The sequence below is a fragment of the Chanodichthys erythropterus genome, chromosome 10, assembly GCF_024489055.1.
Source record: "Chanodichthys erythropterus isolate Z2021 chromosome 10, ASM2448905v1, whole genome shotgun sequence".
NCBI classification, from domain to species: Eukaryota; Metazoa; Chordata; class Actinopteri; order Cypriniformes; family Xenocyprididae; genus Chanodichthys; species Chanodichthys erythropterus.
In genome coordinates, this window is record NC_090230.1 from 21,292,632 (window position 1) to 21,317,536 (window position 24,905).

Genomic DNA, 24,905 nt, shown 5'->3' on the forward strand with positions numbered 1-24,905 from the left:
ACCTTCATAATTAATCCCTCAGCACTTCAAATTCAAGACAAGCATGAAGTAATAATAGAAAAGCAAAGGTGAGTGAACCTCTGACTGTTACAGTTGTGTTCATACAGCTTTAGTGAAAAACTAATATGAAGTTTCTCAACTGGATGTTGGAAGAGGCACAAAGTCTGATCTTACTCTGATCAGACTTACACTTACACAGCAGAAGACTCAAATTGCTTCCCATCTTCCCAATCCAACTGTAATTAAAAACAGCAACAGTGCAATGATCAGGTTTATTTCAACATTTCACAGAAAAGGTGTTTTTTCGACAACCTACAAAGTGTCATACAGATCTGCTGTCGACACTGATAGTGGCTGTAAGTGCACATCTATGTGCAAGTTAACTCTCTTTCTCATAAATTATATATATATATATATATATATATATATATATATATATATATATATATATATATATATATATATATATATATATATATATATATGTGTGTGTGTGTGTGTGTGTGTGTGTGTGTGTGTGTGTGTATGTATGCATGTGGGCGAGAGCTGAATACCTGGAGGAGGCTTTTTGGACATCCAACACATGCTCATCCTCACCAGCAAAGGCCTCGAATCTCAGAAGAACCAACGTTGGATTGTTTTGCATAAAAATAGATTAAAAATAAATATATAAATATATTTGATACATTAGAATAATGTTTTATTTGCTCTTTCTTTGAAAGATCATCTATGTTCTATGTTCAAAATGTAGCCTGATTTTTGCATAAGTCTCTTTTGACAAACATCAAGGTTAATTTGGTCTCTTATTTTGTGAGAAAAACAGTATCTCACACAACGTGCTCTGTTGTATGCTTCACATTTTGGCAAATGTAGTCAGAAAAGATATGACTATTATTGTACGTTGAACAAAATTTTAGTGTTGAGGCTTTTGTGATCCAGAACATTTTGAACTTTTCCCCGCAAACCAAAAGATATATTAAAATGGCTTCTATTCTCCCGGAGACAAGTAAGTCCTTGGAAGTTCTTCATTGTCTTTGCTCCATGTCACACTGAACCCTGCAGGACCTCATTATAGCTAATCGTCCATCTGTCCACCCCTCAAGGGCCGACCAATGTTCCCTCCTGGTCACTTGGCTTCCGATGGAAATGCCAAGAAGACAGTTTTTTGGACATGCTTGCTGACTTGTGGTTTGTCAAAGCATGAGATTACAACACAGTGGGGTCAACAGCCTTTTTGCTTCTTGGAATCCTGAAATTGCCACATGGATGTCGAACAGACACGAGTTCATTCATCTCAGATCCCGCTCCCTGAGATCTGGCAGGCTGTGAAAGGCCGCATCTGCTTGAATTCTCAGCGTGGAACAAGGTAAAGCCTTTGTGTTCATCTTTTGTTTTTCAGAACTGGTTTCATTTGAAATAAATACTCACTACTTCTTGTGCTGGTTAGTGATTCTGAATGATAATTACAGTAGAATTACTGTGTAGGTCAATTAAATAAATTAAGTACCTGATTTAACACAAGAATTCAATGAAATTGGGTGTGCACCATCCTGACAAAATGTTATAAAAAATACATTTGGATTCATTTAATTGTTTAGCAAATATGTTCCAAAATGTGTTTAGGTGTGGTTCATAATGACTAATCGGCCTGTATCTTGTCCCAAAACTTTGCACACATGGACTACAAGACATTATGAGGAAACGTGCCAAATCTTTCTGAATAATGAGCCATTTATTTCAAATGCAAATAATAGATGGACGCCGTGATACTAATGTTGTCCATTAGAAAGGAAATCCTTTTAAGTCTAAGCATTTTGCATTAATGTTAATGGATGAAAGTTTCCTGATTTTCTTTGTGAAGTTTAGGAACTTGTGCATTCTCTAAACGGTTTCATCCAGGTCTACTTATAGTATCAGTGGAGATTCAAGATTGTTGACTTTGCAGTGAAACACATAACATTGGGAAAGATACATTTGAGTAGCTTGTCAAACTACACTTTTTGAGTTGTTTCCCCAACTCTGATCCGAGGACACGTGCTAACTTCTAGTCCACGTCTCCAACATCTGCTTTACTGGCAGTGTGCTTCAGCTTAAATCTGCTCTGCTAGCAGTTCTTCCACTTTAGCTCAAGTGCTCGAGCTTATTTTGCGTACTGACAGATTTTTTTTTTTTTTTCTCTGAAGATTATGGCTCTATAACATCCCTGCGGCAAAAGATCACAAGTTTTAAGTAACCATGCTTTTAATAATCCATTTCCTGCCCCCTGACGATTCAGTCGGTTTCTAGAGTCTATCTTCCATGGTGCCCTTCTTTCCTCGTGTAGCTGCCGCTTCACTTTTCTGTGGTAAAATCTCCCAGGATGCAGTTGATAAACTTTTTCCTTTTGCTATCAGCATTCTACACCTTTATTATCTTCATTTTGGTGAAGGAGCCATTTAATTTGTCGCACAAAGCATCTGTAGACGTGCGTTATGGTGGAGCACGATGCGAGCTGCAAACAGATGTTCTGGGAAAAGCTTTAGGCCTCTTCCATTCAGCTCACCAGAGATGATCAGAGGTACCTGGTTACCTCATAAACCAAAACCTGCACACAATATGTGCTGTTATATTAACTACTAGAGTGTCTTTGTTAAGTTGCCAGTCAGCGCCAGCATTTTTGATCAATTTCATAATCCTATCATGGCCCCCAGAATATTTTGTTGAATATCTGAACATACAATAAAGGAAAGAACAGAGCAGAAAAACTAAACTTTTTGTCAAAGACTATGCCCTACTGCATCACAGTGAAAACATGTTTGCTTGAAAATTCTGTCAATGGATGACAGAAAATTTTGTCAACGGCATGGGAAATAATTATTATTATTATTATTTTTTTTTTTTTACGTTTTATTGGCTTTCTTGTAAGCAAAATGTCCAAACTTCATAAAACTTGGCACACATGAACAACAAGACATTATGAGGAAACGTGCCAAATTGCATAATTTTCCAATGCTTCGGGTGGAAACCACACCATTTTCCAATACTTCGGGTGGAAACCGCAATTTGTGATGAATGAGCCATTTATTTCAAATGTGAATAATAGATGTATGCTGTAATAGTAATGTTGTCCATTAGATTGGAAATCCTTTCAAGTCTAAGCAGTTTGGATCAATGTAAATTGCTGAAAGTTTACTTATTTCTTTTTAGAAGTAACTTTTCCTTTCGGCAACTAACGTGTTCTTGTAAGCTGTTTCATCAAACCCTGTAGCTTACAGTACACTCTAAAAAAAGTGCTATATAGCACTAAAAGTGAGTCTTGGCTCAGGGGGGAAACACTTTTGGTGCTATGTAGCAGCACCATATCCTTAAAGGTGCTCTTCAGCAACTTTGTCAAATGGTGCTATGTAGAACCCATTAGAGGTGCATTTTATGTTTTCAACAAAAATGATGCTAAACCAACAGTGGTTCTTTGGCTCATCATCCTTTGAAGGGGCTTAACAGGTTCTTTGTACAGCAGTGGTGCTATATAGCACCTTAACCACCCCAAAGAACCACTGAAGAACCATTCAGGGGCTTAACAGCTTCTGTATACAGTAGCGGTGCTATATAGCATCTCAGTCATCCCAAAGAACCAGTGAAGAACTGCTGAAGAACCTCTGAAGCACCAAGATTTGGTACTATACAGCACTTAAAGTGGTTCCCCTGTGATTACGAGCCAAAGAATCACTTTTAGTACTAGATAGAACCATTTTTTTAGAGTGTATCAATGGAGTTTCATGATTCTTGCAGTAAAAAATGCATTTATTGGCTTTCTTACAAATTGGTTTGCCTTAAAAAACATGCCCTTGGATACCACACATGCTCTGAGATATGTGTGAAGAATGTGGAATAATACATCATAAAATCAAGCTTGAAGCTAGGCTACTTGCTTAGAGTATTAGGCACACATATGATATACAATCATATGGACACAGTACTTACTCAGTGACTCATGGGAATAACCCCTCACCTCACTTCAGGAGCCTGGTTTCGTATTCCACATCCTCATAATGGATCGATAAACATCCAGATCATATTTAAACCTCTTTTATAGACTCCAAAGTGAACCAGGTCAAAAACAGACACATACCTGGACAGACCGTTTTAAAACCCCAGCCGAAGCTATAAGGGGTATTTCTTCAGTTCGTTGAGTTCATGCGAGTCCATTAACAGACTGACACTTAAGTGTGTCTCTGAAAGTTGATAATCAGCTGTGGGCCTCATCATCACAGCTATTGATTCAGTCAGTGACAGCGACACCCAGCGTTAGCCAATACTGTCACAAACCTGGATTAAAATGCACTCAGTGTAATTTCATGGGTGGGTTCCCTTTCACCCCTCGGCTGTGAGTTTCTCAAATAATACTGATCAGTCTTTCCGTACATGCTCATTTATCACTCAAGCACCTCCTGGTCAGCAGGACTATCCATTCAGATATACATAACAACTGCACATCACTTTAGTTTGTTTTGACATTAGTAGCTGTGCAGTGTGTATTTATTGTCCCTTTGAGGGCATTTTTTTTTATTGCATTATCAAACAAAAGGACGATACATACAAATAAGAATAATAAAATTATACATAAAGGTAAAAAAGACAATAATAATGACATGCATAAAATAAAAATAAAATATGCAATATATATTAATAAGAAAAACTAAAACATTTATTTTTGTTTTATGTGAATAAAGTGCCTAATAACAAGCTGAAAAAGAAACAGCCTATAAAAAAAGTGTGATATTAAAGAACAAAAGGTAAAATATATAATAATAATAAAACCTCTATAATGAAAAATATCTGATGTATGATGAATATAATAATCATCAATAGCGATATGTCTCCCTCGGTCTCTCTCTCTCTTTTAAGAAACGGTCGGGTCATATAGACAGTGATGCTCATACAGACAGTGGAGCGCCTGGATGGAGGCTTCGTCGCAGTGTGCAGCGTTCATTCCTGACGTGTCTGTCTACATCTGAACCAACCCACAGGACTGGACGGACGGGGGCTATATAACTTACGACCCGACACTTTATCTGATATGGATACGCACGCCGTGCTGCATTAATTAAAGAGGGGGACATTTTAGTGATGCCAGCATCCAGAGAGCATATGTGTTGCCATTACCAGCGCGCGTGGTGAAGTTGGATTGCGGATCTCTTATTGTATCGAGCTTGAAACACGATCTGAGCCGCTTTGACACCGCGTATGTGTGTTGTGTTGTGAATGGATGCGAGGACATTCATCGAGCGATGCGTTTCTGTTGTCTATAACACCTTATGGGGATGCATGTAAATAAATGACAGCAGTTATAAGCGGTATCATCACGCTTGTTTTAGCTAAATTGCGCTGAGTCGACTGGAGGATTCGGACAATGAATTGACGACACTCTCGCAACTACGGAGTTATTTCGTTGAAGAGGACTTCGAAGCTAATATATCTGTAAGAATTGGTAGGCTACTATTGGAGTTGAGTTCTTCAAACTGTTCTTTTATCGCTAATTTGAGTAGCCGAAAGGCGCTTAATGTGGTAATATCTAACGACAACGGTTTATTCAAATCGAAAATGTTATTTAATGTGACCAAATAAATCTGAATACATCTTAGATCAACAAACTTCAAAGGTTAGATCGGGTTGAATATCTCCCATTTCACTTTACAGTACAAAAACTTGCTGGAACGCTGGATGACCATTGGAGAAGATGTTGCATGGATTGTTGTAACTGCTTTCTACTGTCTACCAGGTTCATCGATGCGCTTGCTTGACCATCTGAGGGCGTGAACTTCCTCCAGTCTTCTATATATCAGCCCCTGCTTCATTCAGAGACCTTCTAAACTTCAAGAACCATGGATATTAAAACCGAGTCTGATGACAACCTGGACTGTAGGCAGCCCGCACCTCTTGAAGTTTTTGCCAGCAGGTCCACGCTCCATGGCATCTCACACATGTTCAGTTATGAACGCCAGTACATCAAACGATCCCTCTGGATCATCTTTTTCTTGGGGTCTTTTTCGTTCCTGGTGCTTGTTTGCGCTGACCGCATCAAGTTTTACTTTCAGTATCCTCATGTCACCAAGCTGGACGAGGTCACAGCACCAATGATGGCGTTTCCTGCCATCACCTTCTGCAACCTGAACTCTTTCCGCTTCGGCCGCGTGACACGCAACGACCTGTACCACGCGGGTGAGCTGCTCGCGCTATTAAATGGCAGGTGAGTTCTGTAAAACATTTTATATGGAGAAAATTAAAAGAAAATTACTCAGATTTTACTCAGAATTGCTTGTGTTTTGACTCAGAAATTCGTATTCGCGTTGTTTTTATCCATGACGGAAAAGGCTACCACACGACTACATTATCTCATCAATGTTTAGAACAATATTGATAGTTTCAAAATTCAATTCAGAGAACATGTAAAAAAAAAAAAAAACAGTTATTTTACACAAAAACTCATATGCTGAGTTCACTTTGAAATGAAAATTACCCCAAGCTTTACTCACTCTCAAGCCATAGGTGTATATGACTTTCTTCTTTCAGATGAATACAATCAGAGTTATATTAATAATCGCCCTGATGCTCCTAAGCTTTATAATGGCAGTGTGCGGAAACCACTTTTTTGAAGCTTAAAAAAGTGCATCAATCCATCATAAACGTACTCCACACGGCTCCGGCGGGTTAATAAAGGCCTTCTGAAGCAAAGCGATGCATTTGTGTAAGAAAAATATCCATATTTAACACATTATAAAGTAAAATAACTAGCTTCCACCTTCTGTATTCAACTTAAGAAGAAAGTGCAACTCCTCTCGCAGTTCAAAACGCTTACTTGACATTTGTTTAAGTTGAATACGGAAAGCGATCTGGCTGAAGCTAGATATTTTAGTGTTAAATATGAATATTTTTATTACAGAAATGCATTGCTTCACTCCAGAAGGCCTTTATTAACCCCCCCGGAGCTGTGTGGAGTATGTTTATAATGGATGGTTGCACTTTCTTGAGTTTCAAACAGGTGGTTTTCGTGCACTGACATAAAGCTTAGGAGCATCAGGGTGATGTTTGTATTCGTCTGAAAGAAGACAGTCATATACACTTAGGATGGCTTGAGGGTAAGTAAATCATGGGGTGATTTTCATTTTAAGACAGTTTAGTTCCTTATATGAGCTTTTTCTTAACTTTTCTATTGCATTTATGAGGACCAAGAGACATTGTAAGTTCAAGGACCTGCTAACAATACTATGAAGTGGTTAAAGGTTATATACATACTTTAATATGATGCAAAGTTTAAGGAATCATATATTTTATATTTGTGAACTGGGCTGTTGTTTAATTACATTTGATAAGGTTTGTCTCAACACTGTCTGAACACTTATAGAATGTCTGAGAAAGAACTTTTAAGAAACAGTTTATCCTTTTTTGCTATTCCATTTTTGAGCTGAATTTCTGAGGCTTTGTGAAAGATTCAGTATTTTTCTTTGAGGACTTTAAAGGTTATGTTTTTGAAAACAGAAAACATCTTTTGTTGTTGACAGAGACAAATGATATCTGTTTTATCTCAAGGTTTATGTCAGTATGATTTTCTAAAGTCTGACTATTTTGTGTCAGAATTTGACTCATCACACACTCAATGTAATTCAGCCTGAAACTGTATTTTAGCTTTGATGGGAGTTGAAAATGTAAGCTGTAAACATTGTGCCTCATTGAAAATGAGAGGCGAGTTAGAGCGTTGACTTGCCTGTCTTTAAATGAAAAATGATTTGGTCCCCTCAGGTGTTGAAAGCCCCGGCGAGGGCTGAAGTGAATCATCATTGATTCAATGTAACTGATAACACCATATGTTGTGCTTGTGGCGAATGTGCAGCCATTAGAGAAGCAGAAGTTCTGCTCAGAGTCTGGATTCTTCTCTCAGGACTGTGATTGTCACTCTGCGGTCGGAGCCGATCCAGGACTCATTGAACACATCGGTGTCTGCATTGGCAGTACAATCTGTCTCATCGCTTTTCAATAACAACACATTTGGTAGGAATGAATAATTGATGCAGAGTTTAGATTTTCGTTAAAAAAAGTCACGCTCGACTAATATTCGCTTTGCCAGATTACTTTTTGGACGTATATTGCATCTGAAGGCTTTCTGGTGTGATGTTTATCTTTGGATAAACAGCTTATATGTCAATGCCAGATTGAAACAACATGCCTTAACTTTGACATTTTGGTTTGGTCTGTTCACATAAACATTTAGAGGTTTAAAATGTGCCAAGTTTAGGGTCAAAGTAAACACATGCAGGCAAGAGGGACTTTCTGCTTTTGATATTGGTGTCATTTTGGTGTCAAATTTCAGTACAGTTGTTGAGATGTCTTGTGGAGACATATTGAGATCTTTTTCTCAGAAGAATCATAAGTAAGGGGACTTCAGCAAACATCTCCAGATGTTCCCCATTTAACCACACTGCTGTCTAGGAGAAACATTTGAGATGTTTGAAAGGTCTCAGTACTTGTGATTTTTTTTTTATTATATACTTTTCAGTGTTAGTTGAGTGAATTATATGACATAGAAGCACATCAATAAGTAATTCACATTTTTTCCTCTACAAAGGGATTGCTAAGAAAATATGACTACAGATAGCACATAGCAACCAATCGGGAACCCAATCGCCATGGGAACTGTGAGAGCATCTAGGCAAAGTTTCCACTACTAACTCCTCACTTCCAAATGCAGCCAACAATGTTACTTAATGAGCAGTTAGCATACTATCTTTCCTAAACTGTATGCAAATTTAGAGTAAGTGAAATCCAAATCATAGTATGTTGAATATAGTATGCAGAATCCACCAGATTGTGAACTGCTTTTGGTGCTTGCTTTTTTGGGGGGCTGATATTACCCAAAACCATTTCTGTTTTTTTAGTTACAGTCAATTGGTGAGGTATAAAACTAGGTTAAAAATAAATATTAAAGGGGACATATTATGAAAGTCTGACCTTCTTCATGTTTAAGTGCTACAGAAAAGCCGTTCAGATTTCGTTCCCCTTGTGATGTAGGAAGGAGATCTTATTATAGCCTAATATGACAGCCCCTCTGTATGCTTCCACCCACAGTGCCGCCATTTTGTTTTTGCAATCGACAACGGTGTACCAGTAACATTGGTCCTGGAGTGCAGCTGTCCTGCAGAGTTTAGCTACATCCTTGATCAAACACACTTGAATGTCTTCAGGATTAATAAAGCTAAGTGAAGGAAGGTGAGTTGGGTCGGAGCAAAACTCTGCAGGATGGCAGCACTCAAGATCGACCGTCCCCGAGCTTGTGACATGTCTCAGCTATGTAAACATTATCACTGATCTGTTAAAGGGATAGTTCACCCAAAAATAATAATTTGATGTTTATCTGCTTACCCCCAGGGCATCCAAGATGTAGGTGACTTTGTTTCTTCAGTAGAACACAGATTATGATTTTTAACTCCAACCGTTGCAGTCTGTCAGTCATATAATGCATGTCAATGGGAACTCCATCTATAAGAGTAAAAAAAACATGCATCCAAATTGAACCCTGCGGCTTGTGACGACACATTTATGTTCTAAGACACGAAACAATCAGTTTGTGCGAGAAACCGAACAGTATTTATATAATTTTTTTTACCTCTAATACAGCTCTATGTCCAACTGCCCTCCAAATCTGGTTAGTGAGGTTTGATCGCGCTCTGATGCCAGAAGTGATCGCTCGCATGTATGTCAATGAGCTCGAGAGATCACTTCCGGCATCAGAGTGCATTCAGACTTCACACACCACACCGGATGCTCAAGGCAGTTGGACATAGTGGTGTATTACAGGTAAAAAATGATATAAATACTGTTCGGTTTATCGCACAAACCGATCGTTTCATGTCTTAGGACATCAATGTGTCGCCACAAGCCGCAGGGTTTAATTTGGATTTGTCTGCATGTTTTTTACTCTTATAGATGAAGTTCCAATTGACATGCATTATTTGACTGACAGACGGCAACGGTTGGAGTTAAAAATCATCGTTTGTGTTCTACTGAATAAACAAAGTCACCTACATCTTGGATGCCCTGGGGGTAAGCAGGTAAACATCAAATTATAATTTTTAGGTGAACTATCTCTTTAATGGCTATAACAGAAAACATGAGTCTCTATAAACTTCTGGCATCTGAGCCACTAAGGACGTAGTGGTATAATTTTATTTATGAATATATTGTATAGATAAATTCATATACCAGTGTATGCAAGTCATTTTAAACCAGACTGCTTTGCACATGAGGCTCAGTAAAACAGGATTTGCACAGAAGTTGATTCTCAAAGATGGATCAATACCAACTGTTCATGATCCAGTCTCATATATATTTTGTGATGTTTACAAATTGTCTTTCTGAATGTTTCATCAGCATGCTGCTAATGTACTGTTATTGTGGCTAGCTACCATCGTTTCTTACTGTATTCATGGAGACCAGAGCCACGTCATTATTTTAATTTTTAACCCGAAACGAAAACGCTTGCAGTCTGTATAATTCATAAAGGTATCTACATTCTTATTGAATCTCTCCAGCAGTGTGTATCAATAGCCACGTTTGCAGTGCATAATGCTAGCAAACATTCAGAATCAAATGTTAGCAAACATCAGTTTGTAATGATCCATTTTGAGCATTTTATTTGCTGTGTGAGCTTCTCCTGTATTGTTTATGCCTCAGTGTATTGGAATTGTGAGTTTGGGGGCGGGGAGCACAAACTCATTTGCATTTAAAGGTACACACATTAAATCAGCGCATTTGTTTAACCTCCACCCAAAAATAGGCAGTTAAAAGATGGTATTATAAAAAATTTACTGGGGTATTTTGAGCTGAAACTTCATAGACACATTCTGGGGACACCTGAGACTTATAATACATCTTGTAAAAAGGTCACCTTTAAGGAGCAAATTTAACAAGGCTTACATTTAAAAATTGAATTTATATTGGCATAGTTAAATAAAAAGAGTTCAGTACATGGAAATGACATACAGTGAGTCTCAAACTCCATTGTTTCCTCCTTATATAAATCTCATTTATTTAAAAGACCTCCGAAGAACAGGTGAATACCAACATAACGCAGACTGTTACGTAACTGTTGGGATGTACGCCCCAATAATTGCAAATGCCAGCTCATGTTCAAAGCATTAGACAAGGGCAGGACGTCTGGATGTGCACAGCTGAATCATCAGACTAGGTAAGCAAGCAAGAACAATAGCGAAAAATGGCAAATGGAGCAATAATAACTGACATGATCCATGATAACGTTTTAGTGATATTTGTAAACTGTCTTTCTAAATGTGTCGTTAGCATGTTGCTAATGTACTGTTAAATGTGGTTAAAGTTACCATTGTTTCTTATTGTATTCACGGAGACAAGAGCCGTCGCTATTTTCATTTTTAAACACTTGCAGTCTATATAATTCATAAACACAACTTCATTCTTTATAAATCTCTCCAACAGTGTAGCATTAGCCGTTAGCCACGGAGCATAGCCTTAAACTCATTCAGAATCAAATGTAAACATCCAAATAAATACTATTCTCACATAATCTGATGTATGCATGCAGTATGCATGACGGACACTTTGTAAAGATCCATTTTGAGGGTTATATTAACAGTGTAAACTTTGTTTATGCACTGTTTAAGGAGCGTGAGCATTTAAAGGGGCCGCAACATAAATCGGAGCATTTCTAATTATGCCCCAAAATAGGCAGTTAAAAAAATGTATTAAAAAAATTCTATGGGGTATTTTGAGCTGAAACTTCAGACACATTCAGGGGACACCTTAGACTTATATTACATCTTGTAAAAAAACGTTCGATGGCACCTTTAAACACAAACCAAAAAGATTGTATGTGTTATCAAGCATCACAAAATATCCCAATACATTACAATATGCTCAAAACACACTTTAACGTCAATGGTAAAGTATGTATTTTCATTCTTAAGTATGGAAATTGGGATTCAACCAGCCTAAGCTGCAATATTCATGCTATTGTTTGAAGAGCTAACACTGCTCTTGATGTGGCCTCGAGTAAGATGCAGTGACAGCTCAGGCCGATAGTTATCGTGGCGTGACAGGCAGAACTTTCCTGCTTTATTCTCTCTGGGATTCATTAGCAGATGTCATCACGGCTCCATTGAGTCTATTAGAGAAGCTTCACTGACGATCACTTCACATTCACAAGCAAAGCAAAAGTGATGCTCTTAAATTTAATATGACCTGAGCCCACCGTACTTTAGTCTGTCACATCTGAGCAGCATTATATGTTAATGATCGCAGATACACTTTACATAAGAATAGCCTAGATTATCTGTGGAAAAATTTAACTTTTGCTTTAAATTTTTTTGAAAAACTGCAACCATAAGTATGAGTACTAGTAATTGTTATGGGTAATTTGTGTTTTAGTTGGGTTTTTCATGTGTTTAGTTCAGTTTCTGGTGTTTGTTTGTTTCCATGGTTTTTCTTTGTTTTTAATTATCATGTTCACCTGTAATTCATTTTGTTGATTGGTTTGTTTATGTATTTAAGCTGTGCGTGTTTTTTCGGTTCATTGTCTGTTCTCGTCGCTTTTACTCGGTTACATGTTGATTATCAAGAGTGTTTTGTTTTGAGTTTTATGTTAATCTTAGCTGAACAATTAGATTCTGCTGTTTTCTCATCTTTGACAGTAATGACAGTTATAGCGATGCTGTATTTGTTAAGCGGTGCAGTGTAGTGAGGTCATGTGATTACTGTGATTATTGTCTAATTGCAGCTATTTTGAAACATTCAGTCACTATACTGCATACTATATATTTTTTAAATAGTAAAAACTGTACAATATGTACAGTGTAGTGTGCATTGTAGTTGTCATGTGACCTGGAAGAGTCAGGATATCAGTGAGTGACATTTGGAGTATCTAATTCTCATCAGTTCTCTTTTTATCACATTTTAAGATCTTTTAAAGACACTAACTCATCTTCAAAGAATGTTGGATCTGTGTCATCTTCATGAGGCTGAAATGAGATCAGTTGATCTGCATTTCTTTCAGATTTTGGCTCTGTTTCAGATGTCTTATTGTTGAGGTTAAACGCTCAGAGCATTTCAATTTATTTATTTATTTGTTTGCTGACACACAATTAACATAACACCCAAGTTAATTTCTGCTTATTTTATTGCTAAATCAGTTCTATCCACATGCCAAGTGGAATATTTAACATGTGAATGCTTAATGCAGACAGCCTTGATGGAGCAGCTTTGAATATTGAAAAGTTCAGAGAATAAAAGGGAAAGAGAATATGTGAAATGACTAGAGCGTGTAGAGACAGAAAGAGGACAGATTGCATGTTCAAGCTTCAGAGAAAGTCTGGGGTCTGTAAGACCCTAATCATTCTTTATGCAAATACGTGAGTGCAAATGCTTTTGCCTATGCTAGCTCAAATGCACATCATGTTGTGTTTTGAAATTTATTACACTGCAATTTGTAACTCAACTCAAGTGCGCCACAAGGGACGCAATATTAGCATAAAAAACTTTTTCTACTTTTTCAGCTCAACCACTGCCATGACAGAGCAAGAGTTTGTTCAGTTGACATTCTTACTGCAAGTTAGTTAAACTCAGTAAAATTGGTGACATGTTCATATCCAGCTATTAGAATAATAAGAACGCTACTGCACTCACAGAGCCATCTGATTGGCCACCCTGAGTGCCATCCCAAAATTTAATTCTGCTTGGAGTTTGAGGGTGAGTAGCATTTGATTGTTGAAAGAATTATTTATTTTGCCATGCGATGGCACCACACATTATTAATGTATATTAATGTATTTAAATATAATAATCAACACTCAGATAAAAAAAACAAAAAAAAAAAAAAACATGTAAATTGCACATAAGGCAGGTATTGCATTAATTGCTAAATCTTATTACAAAATTATTTTTCAATAATTTTTCTACTCCAATTCATTTTTTTTTTAAATATAGTCATTTTCATGACAAATTTATTTAAACATATAAAATAATTCAGACATAACTAATAGGTGAATATAATGAATACCTAAGATAATTATATGGATATAAAGTTATAATAGTTATAAAGGTAATATAGTGCATTTATTTAGTGAAATGCTCCCCTCTAGAGTTCATTTCTCCAGTGAACTAACATGCTGTGGACACTAAATGACTTGCCTGAGGTAAATGTAATGCTATGCGAGATGTTATTCTCAGGCTGTTTTATTGATGTCTTTCTGCGGTTGAAACACTGGTTGAGAGATTACACATGAACATGGTGGGAGAAAAAAAATCAATGCATTGCAATTCTCTCACCAACGATTCTGGATTGATTCTGAGAATTTCATTTACTTTGTGGTTAAATGCTTTTATGATGCGAAATTAATGTAAACAGTCAGTTGTGTCTTAAGTTATTAAACAGAGAGGACAAAAACATCTTACATTTAACACAAAAGAGATCTGTGCATTAGTTTGAATGCAGCTTATTAAGCTACTTGTTTTTATGTTTTGAAGAAGTTAATATATTTAAAAAATGTAACATACAATTGAATTAATTTAATTTTCCCTACTTGTAAATATTTAAAGATACTTTATGATTACATACAGGAATCATTTTGGAATCGGATTGTGACTCCCAGATTCCCAATATCCCTGTATCTATGAAGAGATCATCTGTTCTTCTTCTTCTGCACTTTTCCCTGTTGTGGCGGTTAGCAAACAGCATTGCATTACCACGCAAGCCCCCTTCTGGATCAACTGTGATGAACCGAAACGTGACATCCGTACAGTTGCCCATACAGTTACAGTTTGGGAACGAATACATGTACCGTTTCAACCCTAAAATATATACGTATGCAATAAGGTATGAGAGGCTGTGCTGTATCGTGAACAAGTCACAACTGTGACTTATTCACGGTATAGCACTAGCCTCGAGTACCTTATTGCTTTTATAAAACGGTTGCCACACAATACAAATATTAAAGCCAAAAATATGTATCAATGCAACTTTCATGAATTTAACTTTCATGAAAAGCCTTCCTTCTGCCGGAAGCTAGTCCCTAACCATGAACAGCAACAGAAGTTACATTATTACGCCATTAGATGGCAGCAAATACTGTCTTTACAAGTATGTCAGTCAGTGAAGACTTTTATATTGAAAAGACTGAATTGTTGTGAACACGGAACAAGACGCAACTGACCAATGCTTTGACTAGTGCTGTCAGTCACGGGAAAACCCCTGAACCGTTAAAAGGACAAGATAATACATCGGACATTTAAACAGATTTTTTATTATGAACATAGGACTGAACTGAAGGAAAATGCTAAATCTGAATGCAGGTCACTAGATCTCTTTCTCACAATAATTTTCTGCTTAATACAGTAAGCTTCAATGAACAATATCAATTGAGAACAAACAGTTTATGTTGTGAGTGGTTGCTAAGGGTGTTGTGTAGTTGTGTATAATAAATTTTATATATATATATATATATATATATATATATATATATATATATATATATATATATATATATATATATATATATATATATATTTACAACAGTGTAAAGATCATTAGTTATGAAATGAGTTCAATTCAGCAATTCAGTTCTCATCCAGTCAGTATCAGATCAATAATATTGTCTATTAAGTGTCCCCAACTGAGCAGGCCAGAGGCGACTTTGGCCAAACTCCATCAGGTGACAGAATGGAAAATAACCTTGCGAGAAACCAGGCTCAGTCAGTGTAATTTTGTTTTGTGATTTGCAAGAAAAATAAAAACACACCATAGAAAAGAGATGTGAGGTCTATTTTTATACCATCAGCATCTATTTCTCAGTTATTCTTCTGTGCATGTCTCAGAACTGATGGACAACAGCAGGACACCGTTCGATTGTCTCCATCAGTCTGAATGGTTACAAAATGCCTTTGCAGCTGTGAATCAGAGCGGCCAACGATCTGCGTGACATGAACACATCCACCTGAACACATACCCACAAACACATCTATGCACATATTCGACTTCACCGGAAGAAAAAAAGCAATTCCCTGTACTGTGCTAGTGGGATATTTTTGGCCTATCGATCCAGTGTTCTGTTTTGCCTGAGGCTCAGTAAGAGAGAACCGCTGTACAACATATTAGAATGTCACTAGAACAATCTCAATTTTCCAGCACAGGAATTGCGAGTGCGACCCCCGCCCGTCAGCATGTTCTCACATTACACACAGCTGGGGGCTTTCCAAAACATCACCTGAAATGTTCTTGTCTACATTGTTTTTAACATGCTAAAACAGTTTTCTATCTACACTCTTAGAAGAAAAGGTTCTATTTTGAACCTTAAAGGGATAGTTCACCAAAAACCATAATTTAACATTAAATATCTTCTGTTCAGCAAAAGAAAGAAAATCATTTTCATTTTTACGTGAACTATCCCTTTAAAGGCTTCTTTTAGGCTCTTCATGTATAGAACTTGAAGTTCCCATCATGGGATAATTTTATGGATTTTATTGTAATTAGGGGTTCAAGCACGTACCGTTGAAACCCTAATGTAATTGTTAAATTTTCCAAAGATCAGCATTCTCCTCTAAAAGTGATCGGGCAGACCAAACCGTAAGTCGTAGAGAATTAGGGTGTACTCACACTAGGCGCTCTGAACCGTGCTTGAGTGCGTTTGACCCCCAAAGGTCAAGCATTCGGAGAATGTTTTTCCTGAATAACCGCTGGGTGTGAATAGTGCTCAAAACACTTTCAGAAGTGTGAAGTGTTTTCTGTGTTGACAAATCTTTTGCGATGTCCTAATAACAGTCGTGATTTGCACGCAACATGTCAACGCCCGCTAATGTCCGATTCGCGACCTAATGACTCATTTGAACAGATTAATTTTAATGAATCATGACAACAACTGATCTGTCCACACGGTCTATAATGAATCATTTACTTGAACAACTCTGAAATGAGAACATAAGTGTGCTTACCCCATTTAGCAAGAGTGGTTAGTAAAATTAGCCTTAATAATCCACAGTATTTTCAGGTTATTTAAATGACAATGTGTAGTAAATTAGGCCTACCTATAAAATCAGTTAGTTTAGACTGGAGTGATGTGAAACCAGAACAAAGCAAGTTGTTGTTAGCTAGGTGCATTCAATTGTATATGGTAGAAAATTATATTATTAGTTAATATAACTTCTAAATGCTACTTTTTAATACTTTTCAAGTTTAGCAAAAAAGCATCTTCTCTTACAAAGCTATAAAATCACTTTTTTTTTTTTTTTTTTTGCAAAGAGGGCAAGAAAGAATTACAGTGAGAGTGACGGTAACTTTATTGTCAGTATCGGGCTCGCAGATCACGTGGGTAGGGCACTTTTTACTGTTTGTGTGGATGACCATGTCTGTCACCACCGAAGACCATTTTTGACCCAGGAAAAACCCTGCATTGATTCATCTGAATTGAAATATTTAATACTTTAACAGCAAAAATTATGTATGCGATTAATTTAGATTAATTAATCACAGAGTATGTAATTAGATTAAAATTTTTAATCGATTGACAGCCCTAGTTTTAAGTTAAATGTGTTGATGCCGTTTCAGTTATCATTTCATAACTGTTTTTGAATTTTCATTCCAATTTTGCATTTTAATCATATAAAATTTTGCTATTTTAACCAAATAGTTTGGGAAGCAAATATAGTTCTTCTATGGCATCGCTGTGAAACCCCCTTTATGAAACCTTTATTTCTTAAGCCCTTTGTTTTTTTACGCGTATGCTAGCGTACACACACAGTTGAATGCACAGCCTTGGAAAGTGGACCTTACTTCATTTGCCTCGTACGCGCACACAGGCGTTCGAGTCATGCACAGTTTTGAGCAGTCTTTCGCCACAAGTTACAACCTGTGTAAACATCTTTGTATTCTTTTATGCAAGAGTTGTACAAATGAGCACAATTTCTCATCTACGTAGGCCTCTGTTGTCGCTGTAGCTTGCATGCGTTCCGTTCTATTCTATTTATGCAGTTTTTCTTTGACTACCTTGTGAATCGACTCCCCCAGAGCATGGTTGCCACCTTGTGGTTAAACTAATTACTACAAAAAAAAATTAAATGCGCATGTGCAACCTGAGCGTACAAAGCACACGTGGTTACAAAAATACGGTTGTGCACATATAGTACGCACGTATACTTCTGATGAAGGAATTCACGTCACGCACAGTGTACGCTGACCCCCGCATACACGTAAAAAGTGAACTATACTTTGGGCTTTAGAGTGGCTATGCTATTCTGAAGAGCTTTCCACTAGAATGCAATTAGTCAATATTATTTTAAATATGTCTCTTCTGATTGGTTGCAGAGGCCTGGCATTTCAAACAACCATTAGACGTGTTTGCACATAACAAAGCAACTGTGCTCCATGTAACCATGTTGCCATGCGGTTAGAAACTCGTCATGTTGCTGCGAGGCGTAGCGACCAGGAGCCCAGGGGCTTCAGAGGGATTGGAAGGCTGACAAGCGGAAGCAATTAACTCGTGTCTCATAAGCCATGTGATAAACAAGGATTTATCCACATGTAATTAGCACTGTTTGTGAAACCGCGCCGGTTCTGTGTTGATACACAGGCCCCGCTATGCTCACCGGCTCGCTGTCATTTCGTGCCTTTGCATCAGGGAAATGCTCCTGTGATGCTTTGTGCCACTTCACAGCCTGAGAACGGCAACATTAATGCTGGGAGAGTTAAACAGAGCCGGTGGAAGAACAGAACAGGATGATTTCATGGCTAAAGGGTCATTTGTTGACAGAATTTATGTTTTCAAGCATGGTTAAGTCTAAACAAGCACATGAAAACTAACCAAGTATGTTGTGTTTTAGATAGTCCGATGGTCTGCTGGTTTCACAGCAGACTATTAACCAGCTAAACCAGCAAACGAACCTGCTAAACTAATATTGATTTTCTCTATATAACTCAAACAAGGAACAAAACCAAGAAAGGTAGTAATGATGCTGAGTAAAATGACCACTGAAGATTCTTTTGTTTGTACAGTTAAAGTCAATGGGGACAAAAACCAACATGGGACCTCTCTGACCTACATTGTGGGGAAAAAAAGCAAACTACCCCAGTCTAGCATAAATCAGCTTGAAGATGCATGGCTTTCATATAAATGCAGATCCAAATTTTTTGTGGGGATTGCACTTCAGTGTTTACATGCGCTGCATGTGTTTACCGCTATAATGCGCAGCAGCAAGACTGCATAATGGGAGAAATCCCTTTTCGGTTTATTTAAAACATGTTGATAAAATAACAACAACATTGTAGTCCGCTGTTCACTTTTAATCTCTTGGAAGACTTTTAAGACTTCCCAAACGGTTCATTCTCAGAGTTAATGCGCAATAACGGCGCATTTGTTGTGGCATGACGTTTAATCAAGCCGTGTCACCTCTCCCATAATCTGAAAAGTCTGCTTGAGGAAAACTAACGTTTATTCTGTGCGGCGCTGTGAGAGCGATGAGGAAGTTGCTCTGTCGTTTGTTATACCATCTTTGGAAAATTAAAGTGCTTATGGCCCATAATCCAATTGCGCCTTTCCCAACCTCACTTATAGAGCTTCACGCTGATTACTTTAGGGAGTTCTGGCAGGGCAATATTAAAACTTTACACACACACACACGCAGAGCAGCTGCCGAGGGAGTAGACACAGCACCATCTTAACTCGGTTGGTCGAATTTCTGGCGGCATCTGCTTCCTGATGGCGTCATCAAGACGTGAGTCTGAATGAAGTTAGCAACTTAAAAGATCAGGGGAAGGTGCAGGAGCCTCGAAGAAACATAAATCTCCTCTCAGTATTAAGACAAGACATTACACGCAAAACTATTGTTTTCTTTGATGCACTGGTCAGTTTTGAGATTTTGGGCTATTTTGCTTCAAATAACATTCTTTCAGCATTTCTCTTATTACACTTTATCTGTAGATTTCAATTACAATATGCATATTTAAAGGCCGCTAGTTTTTTCTCTTACACAGCGTCAGAAATCTCCCCTTCAGCGGCGCTTACATTTTACTTTAATCTGTATTCTGAAAGTTTATAAACATGGAGCCATTTTCTGGTTGTTATTAGTATTTTGCATGGACTGGTAAATCATAATTGTGACAATAAGTCAAAATTGTGTCATAAAAAAGTCAAGAATTGTCATAATTTCAACTTTTTATCTCATAATTTTGAACTTTTTTTATCATAATTGACTTTTTATGTCACAATTTCAGCTTGAGTCATAATTTCAACTTTTCATCTTATAATTATGACTTAGAGCCCGAGTTTCACAGATAAAGCTTAAAGGGTTAGTTCACTTTACTCACGCTCAAGCCATCCTAGGTGGATGTATATTTCTTCCTTCTGATGAACACAATCGGTGATATATTAACAAATATCCAGACACATCTGAGCTTTATAATGACAGTGAATGGGACCAACGAGTATGAAAAAAGTGCCTCCATGCATCCATCATAAACATACTCCACACAGCTCCGGGGGGGTTAATAAAGGCCTTCTGAAGCGAAGCAATGTCAAGTCAAGTCATCTTCATTTATATTGCACTTTTCACAATACATATTGTTTCAAAGCAGCTTCGCAGTGACTATAGGAAAATTCGAGCTAAAGTTGGTTTTTGATTGAATCACTGCTTTAGTGTGTTTGTGTAAGAAAAATATCCATATTTAACAAGTTATGAAGTAAAAATATCTAGCTTCCACCAGACCGTCTTCAACTATTTCAATGTATTCAACATTTCTCACAGTTCAAAATGTGTTCAATACGGAAGGTATTATCTAGCGCAGTGGTCGCCAACCCGCCGATCGCGATCGACCGGTCGATCTGTATCACTGTTCCAGTAGCTCGCGAAAATAACAGAAATATCTCCAGTCTTTGTACTGTATTTTTGTATTTATTTTATTTTTGGGAGCTACTGGGACATAGCCTGGTAATACCAGACTCTGCTACTTCACTTTGCTTCGTAGACAGAGTCTGGAATGGCATAATAGAGAAGTGTTTTCTCTCTCGCCAGGGGGCGCTTGTCTGAAGTTTAAAATCATTGGTTACCCGTAAGCCAATCAGATACGTTTAGTTATGACGTATGTTATGTGCCTGTACAGCCGCATCGAAGCACAGACATCATGCATCGAACTCAAATCTATGATTGAACTTCCACTGTAAACCTGTTGTAAACACATGATAAAACAAATGTTTATCAAACACTCTTCTTGTTCTGGCTTCAGTTTGAAAAAGAGTTGAATGTTCTCCATAACAGAGCGAATTGCATCCCGTGTCTCGTTTCCCATTTCCGCGGTCGTTTCGGTTTTCGATTTCTCTAACCTACAATGTAAAACTCGGCGCTTAGCATCTACGTCACGGCTCTCAGCCCGCCCTCTGTTCGTTGATTGGCCCGGCTGTTTCCAGACCGGTGGTAAACAGAAAGCTCTGACGCTGTCTCAGACTGAGTACAGAAGCGAAATGAAATTGAGCGGAAGTAGGAAGTCTGACGTAGTCAGGCTAACTGGGACAGACAGATAAAGGTAAATAGCCCACATCATTTCTGAGTCTGTAAACGGCCGTTAACAAGAGGCCAGAGACGCTTAAGACGGACGCAAAGAGGAGAAAAGTCTGTAGCAGGCAGATCAGCTCACTGTTCACGATGCTTGAAATATAGGAAGAAAATATAAATATTGAATTTTGGTGAGGGCTTATATGAATGCATCTTTAAAAGGAGATCAGTCTTCAGAAAGATTTCTCTTACCTTAGAATAAAGTACGTTAGCTAATTATTAGCGCATTTCAGTATTGTTTACAGCGGTAACCAAGGAAACACTGTATTACTGCTGCTCCATAAGCGCCACCTGCTGTTGAATTTACGTTTTTGTTTCATGCTTTTTTGTGTATGTAGCATAATTGTAAATTACAATTTCACAAAGATAAAGTCAGACTGTTCTGTTTCTGCTTTAAATCCAGAAATTAAATCTAATTAAAACAAAAAAATAACTGCTCATGCAACGTGCCTAGTATCTTTGTTTGGATTGTGATCAAAAAGCAGTGATTCCCAATTTGAAATGGCTATGTATTTTTGTTTATTATAATAATATTAATAATGAATATCTGCAACAAGTATCAGAATCTGCCAATTTGCTTGTAAAAATAAATAAATAAATAAATCAGAATCTACATTGGCCACGAAAAAAAATACTAAATACAATCTGGGCTGTCTTTTTCTATCAAGTAGATCTTGTCTTTCAAAAAGGTCGAGGTCAGTGATCTTGGGCTTAAAAAGGGTGGTGACCACTGATCTAGCGGAACCTCGATTTTTCTTACACAAACACACAATTTTGCTTCAGAAGGCCTTTATTAACCCCCCTGGAGCCGCGTGTGGAGTATGTTTATAATGGATGGATGCACTTTCTTCAGCTCATACTCTTTGGTCCCGTTCACTGCCATTACAAAGCTCGGATGCATCAGGATATTTATTAATATATCTCCAATTGTGTACATCTGAAATAAGAAAGTCATATACACCGAGGATAGCTTGAGGGTGAGTAAAGTTCGGGGTAATTTTCATTTGAAAAGGAACTTATCCTTTAAGCTATATTCCTAGACTAAAATATGTCAGTGCCATTGTTTTGTCTCAAGATGCACACCAGTAATGTTTTGTTTTCTAGTGTATGTTTATAAAAGCTACTTAAATACCCTAATTGAACTAAGGCATAATCCTGGCTTAGTCTAAGCTGTGTCTGTGAAACCGGGCCAGAATGTCATAATTATGACTTTTTATGCCATAATTATGATTTACCAGAGCATGATTTTTTTCTTATTGCAAAAATGGGCTTTTATATATTTTTTTATTATTATTTATGTAGTGCAAAAAGAGATCCCACAAAATGAGTGCATATTTAATCAGATAAAGGCTTATTTGTGTACAACTCTCTAAGTGAGTAAATCAATCACATATGCAACTAAATTTTCAAGCAATGCCACTAAATAATGTCTATCATTAGCCATTGGCTAATATATTGATCGATTTCTCTCCAGGGTTTGAGTTAGGAGCAGTAGTTGACTCTTTGGATGACTAGCTACATGCTAAGCTATCAGTGTTGACGCAAATACTCTCAATTTGAACTCAGTGTCACCCTGCTTTGTAAATAACCATATTTTCAGTCTAACAGGGAGATATAGTGCTCTACTCACGCTCACAGGTAGGCCTCACTTGTGCGAGCGCTAAGCGAACTGCTCCCAGCAGGCATTTAATAAGAGAGCTGTAACAGGCTGCCGGTCGAAATTCAATATTCTCTAAAGGTGAATAAATCACGGATCACAGGTTCGTGCCAGATCTCGATGTGTGCTTACTTAGAGTCGGAAAATATCCAGCCGTCAAAGGAGAGATGGTCAAGCCGGTGGTCTTAAATTGAGTTAACCTTGAGCTGTGGTCCACCTCACAGAGCTGTCCTTCTGCTCTGTGGCTATTATTAGCAAAGCAAGATATAAAAGGTGAGGGTAGCAGGTTCTTTGGTAAGCAGTGGTCACTCTTGCGCTCACCGGATGAGGATCCAGAGGATATTGCCGCAAATGATGATATTAACCTTAACCTGAACCAGACCACCTGTTATCACCTAAATCCTCCCGGTTTTGTGAGGTGCTAACAGTGTTTCTGGGAGAAGCTGGAAGGAAATCCTCACAGGATCAGGTCCAAGGAACATTTGGAGGTTTTTCAATTTAGTTCTGGCTGTTTGCCACTTTTATCAAGAGCAGAGATAGAGAGAGCCAGAAACTATTGTGAGCTGGAAACAAACTTGTGTCAGGGTTTTGTCTCAATCTTTCTTCTAATGTTCAAGCAGCTATAAAATCGAAAAGTGATTAGTCTTTCCACCAGACTTTCAAAATGTCAAAAGCACCATAAAGTACCGTACGATAGCTTTGAACAGGCTGGAATTATCACTATTGAGGTTTTTAATGTCCAAGTCAAAATTCACTATTTACTTGTTTAATTTATGTTTCTGGTATAGTTGCAAATGTTTTTTTGTAATATTTTAAAGAAAAAATGGGGAGAAAGTTTATCTTCCATTTTTCTATCAAAATAAAACAACATTTCTTTTCAGATGATGTCATCAAGCACTCTCGATGAATAAAATCAAGCCCCGCCCCCTAATTTGTTTAGTTACTAACCTGTAGGTAGTTATTAATTAAAATGGCATGTGAACAAAGTTTCGTGTTGATTATAAAATATGGATTTCAGATTGGAATTAAAATGATTTGGTTTGAAGGAGAAGATTAACAAGCCACTTATACAATTTCAGCTAATGAGATCTACTTCAAGCTTGATGAATTCCCCAGCTCATTTACACAGTTTTTCTGACTTGTGAAGATTAACAGCAGGGGTCTCAACAGGAAGATCTTTTTGTCATGTGACGCCCCTCCCTTACAATAAAAACAATAGCTGTTCTCATAGCGTCATGCATTAGTTGTGTACATGTGAAGCTGTGTAAGAAGAAGAATATAGCAATGACAGATCAATCATGTAGACCAGGTAAACATCTGAATACTTTTTATAATGTGATTTTAGTGGGATAAAAGCAAGAAGACCAGTCAATAACAGAGCTATTAGAGCGATGTTGAATCAAAGGGCAATATTTGTCTTGCACTTCATGGTCTTTAAGTCTGTAGTGTGTTTAATTCAGGCTGCAGAAGCTCTGCATGAGATGTTTGGTGTTGAGATTAGCCAGCGTATTCGACACTGAAGATTATCATACTCAACCACAGTTTAGCACTACAGAAATCATATTTTTTAAACCCACCACACGAACCTAGTAGAAATGTTATGTTTTTTTATGATTCGCGATCGTTATAAAGGTGTTTAAACAGCAAAACACAT

General features: G+C 37.5%; 1 protein-coding gene across 1 annotated transcript in view; it reads left to right on the top strand.

Annotated features, from left to right (window-relative positions):
• Nucleotides 1-5,448: 5,448 nt before the first annotated feature.
• asic1b (acid-sensing (proton-gated) ion channel 1b) overlaps nt 5,449-24,905 on the top strand; it is a 230,700-nt gene continuing 211,243 nt past the window's right edge. Inside the window, exon 1 of the mRNA XM_067396545.1 lies at nt 5,449-6,226. Within this exon, the coding sequence (XP_067252646.1) occupies nt 5,862-6,226 (365 nt within the window). The 5' untranslated portion in view covers nt 5,449-5,861. The remainder of the gene's footprint in view (nt 6,227-24,905) is intronic.